Source organism: Hyperolius riggenbachi, chromosome 8, assembly GCF_040937935.1.
Source record: "Hyperolius riggenbachi isolate aHypRig1 chromosome 8, aHypRig1.pri, whole genome shotgun sequence".
NCBI classification, from domain to species: domain Eukaryota; kingdom Metazoa; phylum Chordata; class Amphibia; order Anura; family Hyperoliidae; genus Hyperolius; species Hyperolius riggenbachi.
In genome coordinates this window covers 285,515,499-285,528,063 of record NC_090653.1, presented here as the reverse complement: position 1 = coordinate 285,528,063, position 12,565 = coordinate 285,515,499, and the positions used below count along the sequence as shown (strand labels likewise).

At 46.8% G+C, this 12,565-nt stretch overlaps 1 protein-coding gene and 1 long non-coding RNA gene across 8 annotated transcripts in view; one reads left to right on the top strand and one right to left on the bottom strand.

Moving 5' to 3' along the window:
• The window catches only part of LOC137527948 (glutamate rich 3-like), a 43,311-nt gene extending 40,864 nt beyond the window's left edge, over positions 1-2,447 (bottom strand). The window contains exon 1 of the mRNA XM_068249068.1: positions 2,328-2,447. Coding sequence (XP_068105169.1) covers positions 2,328-2,384 — 57 coding nt within the window. The 5' untranslated portion in view covers positions 2,385-2,447. The remainder of the gene's footprint in view (positions 1-2,327) is intronic.
• Positions 2,448-2,485: 38 nt separating this feature from the next.
• Positions 2,486-12,565, top strand: part of LOC137527957 (uncharacterized) — a 141,304-nt gene continuing 131,224 nt past the window's right edge. For all 7 annotated transcript variants that reach the window (XR_011023242.1, XR_011023241.1, XR_011023239.1 and 4 more), the window contains exon 1: positions 2,486-2,652. This is a non-coding gene — a long non-coding RNA (uncharacterized lncRNA). The remainder of the gene's footprint in view (positions 2,653-12,565) is intronic.

Genomic DNA, 12,565 nt, shown 5'->3' with positions numbered 1-12,565 from the left:
ACTTTAGGATGACATGAGGCCCGAGGCAAGGTACTAGCCTTCCTTTGCTTCCTCCTATAGTATTTCTGGTAAGTTGAAGTGGGAGAAAGTAGCAGCTAGGCTCCTTGATGCCCACTAGGCCCCCGGCTCCCTCATGAGAAGACAGACTAGTCCAAACCCTGTCATATTCACTACCTACTGTAAGTGACTGTTAGATAGGAAAACAGTAATTTATAGTGGATTATATTGAGGAAAAATTTTTCTTAATTGAAGAAAAAATTGAATGCAGATGTGTTACAGAGCTAGCGATGGGTGACCTTTCAATATCGATTGTATTGCAGGTCGACCATGTATCTAAAGGTGCCCATTAACGGTACAATTTATGAACAATCGTTTACAAACTATTATTTGTATGACCGATCGGAAATGATCTCTTGGGACTACTAACAGACGAAAATCGCTTAACCAATCTGATCAGATCAATAAAATAGATTTGATTATTCGGATCGATCCCATCAATCTGATTGGATTGGTCAGGAGATTTTTGTCCATAAGTATTCCCAAAAGATAATTTCCGATCGGTCATGCGAATAATCATACGTAAAATGAATGGTCACTTTAAAGGTGCCTATTAACGGTACAATACTTTCCTCAGATGCGATCATTCGATCAGTTTTGCGGGATTGTAAGTAATCGGGAAGGTCATTATCGATTGTTTCCATAAACGGGTCAATTAGGGCACTTTCTCTCTTCAGATATGATCATAAAATCCATCATTCCAATCTATATAATTCTGTTTTCTAATCGATCACAGAATCGTTTAACGTCGCTTTTCTCCACATAAAGAGTATTTGTTTTGTAACATTGCATCATACAAATCTGATTGATCGCATCGGGAGAAAATATTGTACCGCCAATGGTCACCTTTACAGCGTATGGTATACTTTGAATTTCTTTTGGATTTAAAGAGAAACCGTGACCAAGAATTGAACTTCTTCCCAATCAGTAGCTGATACCCCCTTTTACATGAGAAATCTATTCCTTTTCACAAACAGACCATCAGGGGGCGCTGTATGACTGATATTGTGGGGAAACCCCTCCCACAATGTGATGTCAAAACCATGGTCCTGATAGTTTTCTGTCTGTGAACCTCGTTGCATTGTGGGAAATAGCTGTTTACAACTGGGTCCAACTGCCAAAAAAGCAAGAAGCATCTCCTTCCAACAGTAAAAGTGTCACCATGTGATAAATGTCAGAATGTAAATCAGGGAGAGGAAAGCTTTTACAATGGCCAAACAATGACTAAATCATTTATACATAATTATTGTAAATTATGAAGCACTTTTTTTATTACATTATTTTCACTGGAGTGTCTCTTTAACAATACCAGCAGTTAGGGCTGTTTCATATTGAGGGGGGAATGCTGCGTTTTGCAATCCATTTGTGTTTTGTAGAAAAACTGCTGATGGTCATCTGGCTTTTTTTGTTTTGTAAGATTTGCAGGGGGCTAGCATCCACCGGGCCCCTAGACTCTCCCCAGGCCCCAGGCAACTGCTTAGGATGCCTTGTGGATGATCCAGCTCTGCATGTACCTAGTGGCGTAGCTAAGGAGCTTTGGGCCCCAGTGCAAGTGTTATATGTGGTCCCCCAAGCACTTAACAATTGATATGGTGCACTAAAACCTGCTGAGGACAACCACAGTATCATAGGTGCAAGTAGGGGATGGGGAACGGCTTGTAATGATTACCAATAAACATAACATCTATTATAATTATTGATTTATAAAGCGCCAACATATTCTGTGGCGCTGTACAAAGTAAAGTAAATCTATAGAAGTGATCATAACCAGCACAGGACCAATAACTAATACTGCCATTGAAAAAGGGCCCCTGGTGGGCCCATTTTGGTCCAATGGCCCCGGTGCGCTCGCAACATCTGCACCGCCTATTGCTACACCACTGTATGTACCAGTATTTGTGAAGTCTCTATCCACACATCAGCTATGTATGTACAATATTTGTATTGCTGGATGTCCTGATTGTACAGAGTTCTGTATGTCTCTTGTATCTATGCTCCATAGTGTTTGTTTTGTACATCGCTACGGAAGATGTTGGCGCTACATAAATAAAATGTAATAATAGTAAAGGCTTACCTCTGGCGGGCAGTGATCCCAGGACTCCGGCTCTACAAGGCAGCAGTGATAATGCCATCAGAATTTCTCCAGCTGTAAAGGTCGGGGTTGTCTTTTGTCCGATAGTGTATGATCACCAGAATACAAGATAACCCTTCCCCCCCCCCCCCCCCCATCTCTCCAGTGGTGATTATATTTCCCTGTAATAACTACTTACATCAGTCGGGCTCTTGTTGGGGTGCCGGTGGTGGTCCCCCCGGGATGCGGCTCTCATCTCTCCGTCGTCTTCTTCGCTGGCAGTTGGGCTGCGTCGTCCGGGAAGTCTTGGAGCGGTTGCTAGGAGACCGCCCGGCCTCGCCTAACTGACGTGTGAGTCTCTCTGCTTGGATTCCTATACATTGTGCGGCAGCCGGTCACACTCTGCTGCCCTCAGGTCTCCTTACCTCAACCTTTTCTCCAGGCCGGGTGACTTGTGAAGATGAGAAGAGGGCGCTGGCCGCGGTGCTGAACCTACTGCCACTCTATTATTTATTATCATAGTAGTAAGTAGCGGCAATAAGCAGAGTCTGTTATTCGGTACCGCCTAATGCCGGATAGGTTTCTGGTTGCTTGAGATTCAGTGTTAAAGTGTGACTGTCGGGCATAAAATCAAAAATCAATTCTTTATTTGTATCTGGTAAAAAAGTAATAGAGATGTTAACCAGGCAATCCAAAAGTTAAGGGCCCATATGCAATTAACTTTTTCTCCTGAGTTTTCTCCAAGGTGATAATTTTAAACTTGTCGATAAAATGCCTTTAAAACCACCAAAAAGCAAGAAATTACTCAAAATAATTTTGACGGTACTTTTTCACCTACTTTGCGGTACTTTTCAGTTGGAAAGTTATTTTAAATAGAAGATGCAAACTTATCACCTAGGAGAAAAGTCAGGAGATAACATTAATTGCATATGGGCCAAAATCTCTATTACTTTTCTTGTTGATAGATGATCATTCCCCAGTTTACCTGACTCTTATTTGGTACACACAAAATTTTGGTACACAAAAAGGAAGTTGCAGGGCATGCTGGGTTGTCCTTTTTTTGCTTCTCTACTTCCCCTCAGACCTAAAGGGGAACTGTAGAGAGAGGTATATGGAGGCTGTCATGTTTATTTCCTTTTAGACAATACCAGTTGCCTGGCAGCCCTGCTGATCCTCTGCCTCTAATACTATTAGCCATAGCCCCTGAACAAGCATGCAGCAGATCAGGTGTTTCAGTGGTTCAGACTTATAAGTCTGATCTGACAAGACTAGCTGCATGCTTGTTTCTGGTTTTAATCAGATACTACTGCAGAGAAGTAGACCAGCAGGGCTGCCAGGCAACTGGTATTGATTAAAAGGAAATAAACATGACAGCCTCCTTATACCTCTCTCTTCAGTTCCCCTTTAACTAATGCAGCCTGATTAGCTGAAGCCTCTTTCCCTCCTGTTTTCCCCTCCCACACCTCTGTTCCTCTCTGATTGGCCAATATTCCTTATGCTGAGACAATGCACTTTCTATAGTGAAGGGTGGGCAACGCATACACAATCAGGCAGAGGAGAGTAAGGGAGGAAATTACATCAGGATTGGCTTTAAAATAGCCACACTTAAAATGGGAAATGCTAAGAAGGATTCTTTCTTTTTTTTACTGTAGAGAAATCACTAAAATCAAAATGTGGACAGTGCAATACAGCTGTACGGTAAGTAGAGCAAGTATTTATCTACTTATATATGTTTTTTTTTCTGAGATAGTATGGCTGACAGCTCCTCTTTAAAAATAGGCCTAGCTAATACAGAGCTATACCCCACCATACCATGAACTCTGTATTAGGGCTCTTTACACGTCATGTGATTCAGATTGCCATTTTTGCCTAACCCTTTGCCAGCGAATTTATTTGGAGGCTTGCAAGTGTTCCAGGCCAATTTCATTGCTACTAAATAGCACTGCTGTAATGTGTATTTATGGCCACTTGTCACTAGGGGGCAGTGTGAGGCAATAACAGAGGACTAGCAGAGAGAGATCAAAGCATTCCAAGAATTTACAGCACAACCAGTTCTGATCTCAAACAAAATAATTCCTTTGAGGCTACTAATGGGTTAAAAATGGTGGCATGGTGGGATTTGATTGGTCCCTTTCTAAGGGCCCTGCCACACCAACAGGAGAACCGGTGTTAGGTAGGGAAAGTCATTGAGATGCAAATTATACATTGATGCAGGATCAGGCAAATTCTTAATGCAAATCGAGGCAGCTTAGGGCCCTGTCATACCAGAAAGCGTCTTGCGGGTCGTTTTCGTTTTTTTTAAAATGCTTCCGCTGTTCCCCATGAGGTTTCTTGCTGGGTCCTCTAAACTAGACTAGCTTGGTGTGGTTTGCCTTCTTAAAACAGAAGGAAATTTGCAATAATTCAGTTAGAAGTGAACATTTGTGGTTACCCACAATGCACTACTACTAAATATGCAAATTATCCGTAAACTAGCGCCCCATTTTTAAGCTGCATGTTTTACAATGAGCCTTTCAGGTGGGGCAATTATGTTAAACAGGTTTTTAAAGTAAAAACCTGTTTTCTAGGCTTCAGAGTCTCTTTAATCTAAATTGTATGCACATTTTGTATGCAAATTATGTAGCCTGAGTATCTAATCGAATCACTACAAGATGAGATTTAAATGGTTCATTTTCAAGCTGCATACATTTGCATTCAAAATTTACACAATTTCACATTATTCAATTTGTATCTCGTTGACCATCCCTACGGCTATGGTCCGCTTCCTAGCTGCATACAATTTGCATGCAAGCCAGATTTATCTCTAGTCTACCCTATGTCTGGGCTGTGGTTGTGGGCTGACCTGCATGCAGGGAGGGGGTGGAAGGAGGAGGAGAAGGAGCAGGGCAGGCCACACCCAGGAAGTTCCTGAGCTCAGCTGGAGGATGCTGGGGGAATGTCGGGAAGTATCTCAGGTGCTGCTATTATGCTGATGAGCTCTGCTGTGTATGTAGCGTTATCGAGGAATCTCTGGGACCCCCGGAGGACTGTAATACCCCCTCTGTGGCCAGAAGACTCACTCGGTAAGGCAGACTTCGTGCTGAAGACCAAAATCTTATTTTTCTTGTTTTTGCTGACAGCATTATCAGGGGCGTTTTAAGGCATAGGCATTCCAGTACACTGCCTGGAGTGTCATTGGTGCTGGGGGACACCATGCCCCTGATTAAGTCCCGCCCCTGAACAAAGCCCTGCTTTCACCTGACTGAAGCCATGCCTCCTGAATGAAGCCACGCCCCAAGGGTGTTTGTGCCTCCTTCTACACTCCTTTGTGCCCCGTTTCTGCCCCCTTGTACCTCCTTTTGTCTCATTGTGCCACCTCTGCCCCGTGTCCCTCTGTCCCCCTGTGCATCCAGAGATGGATTAAGGTGAAATAGTGCCCTAGGAAAGCAAAAACTTTGGGGCCAACTAGATTTTTTTTGGCACGATTTGTTGGGGTCTAGCAACTGTCTCCAGGCCCCAGGCTCCTTACTAAGTTGTCTTGTGGATGATCCGGATCTGTGTGCATCCCTATGAGCCTCCTTCTGTCCCACCTCTATCCTCTTTTCTCACTATCTGTTCCCATCCCCCTCCTGCGCACCCCCAGTCCAGTGTGTAAAGGCAGAGTATAGTGTAGCAGAAGCTGTACTCTAACCTCCCTTCTGGAGTCCAGTGCTGTGGCTGTGCGACCATCCTGACTGTCTCCTGCTCCCTTTAGTGCCCGCTCTCCTCATATAGCGTGTAATCACGCTACATGCAGTAGGAGATGCTGGGCACTAGGGCGAGTGGCGAGCGGACAGGTGGAAGCACAGCACTGGACTCCAGCAGAGAGGTGAGAGCACAGCTTCTGCTGCACTATACTCTGACTTTACACACTAAGGCCTCGATTCATAAAAGCAGTGCGATTAAAAAAAAAAATCTGGGAGGGAAAATACCGCATTCGGTATTTTAGACCTTTGTGTGCTAATTCATAAAGATTTTCACAGCTGCCTTTGAAGTTCGGTATATTACCGCAGCCCATTGAGCAGTACAGCTGAAGAGTGGCGATATCTCTCTTATGTTTCAAGCTGTACTTATGGTTCCCTGCACAGACTCACACAGACTTTGGCTCCCTGCACAGATGACTCACAGAGACTTCGGCTCCCTGCACAGTTGACTCATAGAGACTTCGGCTTCCTGCACAGATGACTCACAGAGACTTTGGCTCCCTGCACAGATGACTCACAGAGACTTTGGCTCCCTGCACAGATGACTCACAGAGACTTTGGCTCCCTGCACAGATGACTCACAGAGACTTTGGCTCCCTGCACAGATGACTCACAGAGACTTCGGCTCCCTGCACAGATGACTCACAGAGACTTTGGCTCCCTGCACAGATGACTCACACAGACTTTGGCTCCCTGCACAGATGACTCACACAGACTTTGGCTCCCTGCACAGATGACTCACACAGACTTTGGCTCCCTGCACAGATGACTCACAGAGACTTTGGCTCCCTGCACAGATGACTCACAGAGACTTCGGCTCCCTGCACAGATGACTCACACAGACTTCGGCTCCCTGCACATATGACTCACACAGACTTCGGCTCCCTGCACAGATGACTCACACAGACTTCGGCTCCCTGCACAGATGACTCACACAGACTTCGGCTCCCTGCACAGATGACTCACACAGACTTCGGCTCCCTGCACAGATGACTCACACAGACTTCGGCTCCCTGCACATATGACTCACACAGACTTCGGCTCCCTGCACAGATGACTCACACAGACTTCGGCTCCCTGCACAGATGACTCACACAGACTTCGGCTCCCTGCACAGATGACTCACACAGACTTCGGCTCCCTGCACAGATGACTCACACAGACTTCGGCTCCCTGCACAGATGACTCACACAGACTTCGGCTCCCTGCACAGATGACTCACACAGACTTCGGCTCCCTGCACAGATGACTCACACAGACTTCGGCTCCCTGCACAGATGACTCACACAGACTTCGGCTCCCTGCACAGATGACTCACACAGACTTCGGCTCCCTGCACAGATGACTCACACAGACTTCGGCTCCCTGCACAGATGACTCACAGAGACTTCAGTTCCCTGCACACATGACTTACACAGACTTCGGCTCCCTGCACAGATGACTCACACAGACTTCGGCTCCCTGCACAGATGACTCACACAGACTTTGGCTCCCTGCACAGATGACTCACACAGACTTTGGCTCCCTGCACAGATGACTCACACAGACTTTGGCTCCCTGCACAGATGACTCACACAGACTTTGGCTCCCTGCACAGATGACTCACACAGACTTCGGCTCCCTGCACAGATGACTCACACAGACTTCGGCTCCCTGCACAGATGACTCACACAGACTTCGGCTCCCTGCACAGATGACTCACACAGACTTCGGCTCCCTGCACAGATGACTCACACAGACTTCGGCTCCCTGCACAGATGACTCACACAGACTTCGGCTCCCTGCACAGATGACTCACACAGACTTTGGCTCCCTGCACAGATGACTCACACAGACTTTGGCTCCCTGCACAGATGACTCACACAGACTTTGGCTCCCTGCACAGATGACTCACACAGACTTTGGCTCCCTGCACAGATGACTCACACAGACTTTGGCTCCCTGCACAGATGACTCACACAGACTTTGGCTCCCTGCACAGATGACTCACACAGACTTTGGCTCCCTGCACAGATGACTCACACAGACTTTGGCTCCCTGCACAGATGACTCACACAGACTTTGGCTCCCTGCACAGATGACTCACACAGACTTCGGCTCCCTGCACAGACTTTCGGCTCCCTGCACTTTGCATTGTTAAGACCTCACCAGAGGTGTCGGTAATTATTGTCTAACTTACCGCTTGTTGAAGGCTTTATGAATTGACATTTGCCTACAATTTTCTGACATGTGTTGGAGGTAATTACAGCACAAGTCGGTAATTTTCCTCACTGCTCTGTAATTTCAGTTTTTCATGCGGTAACAGCCTTCATGAATTGACACTTTGCTAAGTGCTCTGGAAAGTCTGCTGTTTCTTTATGAATTGAGGCCTAAGCTGGGGTAGTGCAGGAAGGAGGTGTGCAACGAAATGTGACAGGATCGTCGGGTTGTTTGTATCTCAGGAACTCCCTTTATTATGCATCCACCCGGGACATAGTTTATATTCTCTAATGTGTGTGGTTTTTTTTTTTGGGGGGGGGGTTTGAAAATCCAGCACCGCAATCCTGTCTAAACGACGTTAAAAGACCAGTTTCTGGTTTGTCAGAAGGTAGATAATTCCACAGAGTGCGCCGATTTCGTCTAATCTGCTCCTGTTACCATTTGGGGAGGCAAAGGCAAAGTCACGGTATGCACTGTAAATGGTTAAGATTGATTGATTGGTGCCCATACATGTACAATTTTGATTGCATGTACAATCGATAAACTAAAAATATCGATTTTGCACTGGAAATCGGGTAATTTCACTGCCACCACTCTTCCAGTTCTGTAGGGAGGAAAGAGACTCTCGCTACCTATTCCTAGAAGGAAGAAAACGGTTATTTACAACCTAACTAGCAAAATAACACTTTATAAGAAAATAATAAAACAATGCAGTAGTATGACTCTTCGGAGGGCAGATTCTTTGTAGCAACAATCAGACGACCAGAACAGGCACAAGACTGAACAATAAAATCGTTAGTTTTATTCTAACACTACATACACACAGTATACTTTAACCCACAGGTAAATATACCTGTCCGGCAGAACAGATTGGTTTAATAGAAAGAGAGTAGAGGTGAAAAAGAAACAGAAGGTCTTAAAATACAGTTCAAATACCATTATCGGTAGTCCATGCAGCAATCACAAGTCTTTGGAGAAAGTCCAAGATGGCCAATTGCCATGCGGCCAGAGGCCTTTGTGGGAAATAATCCAAGTGATTTTGCCAGTGTCCAGCTGGCTATCGATTGATGTTAATTCGACATCAGATTTAGGATTTTGGACTGTAAAGTTATAGTCTTCACTCCAGCAAGGAGGAGTTAGGGGCGTGGATCACACACCTCTTGGAACCTGAGATGAGCCAGCCCCTTCTCATGGAGTCAGAAAAATATACCTAAATCATGATAGGTGTTCTATCTCCAAAACCGTACAGGTTATGTTAAATCTAATATCATTTTTAAGTCGGTCAGAATTTATTGAGAAAATGATATTAAAACTTGGGGCATATCAATAAAGGGTTAATTGGAACCTGTTTTACTCCAGTTCTGGAAGTCCGATTGGTCAGGAAACCTCCCAGAACTAGTGCCACATAAAGTCCAACACACTCTGCGAATTTGAAGGACCTGGCGGCTTTGCAACACCGGAAATATTGTAAAACTGTGCCTATTTATTAAATATAGTTTTGAAGGTTGGTTGAACTCTTGGGAGTCTCCAGCTGGTCAGGACAGAAGACAGCTGTTTTTTCTAAAGTGGCTTCTGCAGGATGCTAGTAGGACCCCCTGTGGCTGGCTCTTAGGTTGGCTCTTTTCATCTGGATTTCTTCGTCTCTTCATTTCAACATTGGATTGCTATACCCCGAGGGACAGTTCTTCGCACCATCGCTACGGCCAGCCACACTTCTAGTGCCGGTCCTTTTCTCCCTAATTTGATGATTCAGCAACAAATCAGGCACTCAGACACCGCAGAAGTTGGCAACGGAGCGAGTAGTCAGGCAAGCCAAGGTCAACATCCAGAATACTAGTCTAGTCACAGGAGCACACACTCACAACCAGCTGCAATACTACGTAGAGCGCACACATACAGACGTGTAACACGTCATTACGCATGTAATCAGAAATCATGCACAAAACGGATTCTGCACACACTTGCATGCACAGCGTTATGCCAACAGCCTTCGTTGTCAGCGTTTATGCCGCGCAGCACAGCGTGCCTGTGCACAGAATGCCAGACCTCCATGCCTGAGGCGCGGGTGAACTGCACCAGGCATAACTATGTACCAGCTTGGGGTGCTGCTGAACTACACGGGGACATCTGCCGGCATCACTGTGTACCAGCCGCTGCGTCTGGACAGGTAACTGACCGCAGAGCCGTGACAAGGTCCTCCAGCACCCAAGGCTGAGACATCAAAGTACACCCCTCCATCCCTCCCCCCCCCCAGCCGTCACACACTGATTGCTATTAGACTGAGAGACGCCCCAGGGCCCCCAACACCTTAATCTCTAGTTATCTGGCTTGCAGTCACTGCCATGTATCCCCTTTTCTTATTTCTCTCTGCTTCAAACACAATAGGGGAATGATAGCTGAGTGAGTTGTGTGCCCCCTCCTACACTGCGACCTGAGGCTGGAGCCTCTCTCGCCTCTGCCTTGGCCCAGTCCCCGGGCCCCTCCTACACTGCGCCCGGAGGCCGGAGCCTCTCTCGCCTCTGCCTCGGCCTGACCCTGACTGAACGTGACAAGCTTCCATGCAAATTATATGCAGCTTGGAACAGGGCTAATCAAAGTCAACAGGAAGTGTGTATATTTGGCTCAGTTCCAAGCAAAATACCGTTCACATAAAATTTTCGTACAAAAGGAACTATAAGCATCTTACTGACCTTCGCCAATACTGACTGTACTATGCCCACTGTCACTAGCTGGTTTTTGTTTTGTTTGTTTTTTGTGCCTGTGTGTGATCTTGCTGGTGATGTCAGTGCTGTGGACAGAACAGGGAGAATTCGCAGGATTTTTCAGTTATCAGTGACAGAGATGTGTTTTTCTTAACATGATTGCTTGCAGAAGGGAGGTGTATGTCCTGTAAATAAAGTGAGGGGAATTAGAAGCTGCCATTGCTGATTGTGGTTTAAAGGAAACCTGAGATGAAGGTAAAGATGAAATGTATACATACCTGGGGCTTCCTCCAGCCCCCTTCAGGCTGATCGCTCCCTCGTCGCCCTCCCCCGCCTGGATCTTCTGCTACGGTTCCTGGTAATCAGGCTTAAATACCGGGCGCCACAACAGAGGAGGATTCAGGAGGCAGAAGAGGACGACGAGAGAGCGATCAGCCTGGGGGCTGGTACCCGCTAGGGCGTTTTTGGCAGCATTTTGGGATCGCTGGCGATTCCCAAAAATGCTTTGCCAATGAAAGTGAGGGGGAACCCATAAGTGCGATTGAGGTTACGGGTTAATCGCAGTCACAGGACATGCAGCACTTTGAGTGTGTTGGCGCACAATGCAAAGTATACAAGCGCTGCATAAATTGCATATCAAAGCGATTATGCACGCTTTGGGGGGCCGAGCGATCACGTTTAAAATAAAACTTTAAAGTGTACCAGAGACAAACAATAGTCAAAGTTTTTTATGCATACCTGTGGCTTCCTCCAGCCCCATCCGCACGGATCGCTCCCATGCCGCCGCCCGTCTGCTCAGCCTGCGCAGTACTATTCTCCGACGGAGAGAGCGCACTGCGCATGCTCAGACTGGCCACGACTGGCGGAAGTCACAGGACCTGGTACAGAAGGCGGAGAAGACTGAGGATGGCGGTGTGGGAGCGATCCGTGCAGATGGAGCTGGAGGAAGCACCAGGTATGCATAAAACTTTGACTATTGTTCGTCTCTGGTTTCCTTTAACCACTTAACCTGCTGAGCGGTCTGGACGAGCTCAGCTCGTCCAACACCGCCAGAGGCTGCCGCTCAGGCCCTGCTGGGCCGATTTCCACCAAATAAAAAGCAGCACACGCAGCCGGCACTTTGCCAGCCGCGTGTGCTGCCTGATCGCCGCTGCAGCGCGGCGATTCGCCGCGTGCAGCGGCGAAAGAGGGTCACCCGAGCCCAGCGTAGCCGGAACAAACCGTTCCGGCCAGCGCTAAGGGCTGGATCGGAGGCGGCTGACGTCAGGACGTCGGCTGACGTCCATGACGTCACTCCGCTCGTCGCCATGGCGACGAGGGAAGCGAAACACGGAGGGCCGCTCATTGCGGCCTTCCGTGTTATTCCTTGCCGCCGGAGGCGATCGGAAGATCGCCTCCGGAGCGCCCTCTAGTGGGCTTTCATGCAGCCAACTTTCAGTTGGCTGCATGAAATAGTTTTTTTTTAATTTAAAAAAAACCCTCCCGCAGCCACCCTGGCGATTTAATCAGAACGCCAGGGTGGTTAATGACAAGCTGACATATAAAAACGTCCTGCTAGAGCCTCTTAACGGCTCCAGGACGTTTTTATAAGTCACACAGTTATGCTGCCGCTGTACGCGTGCAGATGCGTGCTCCTGCATTCCTGTGCATGTGAAAATAGTGGGGGAAAAAAACCCTCCATAGAAAAACATACACCTTTATTTCCAAATACTATATTGTCACCATACTTTGTACTAGGGACATAATTAAAATCTTGTGATAACCAGGACAGATAAGCAGATAAAACTATAGGGGATGAAATTGGAGAAATAGTG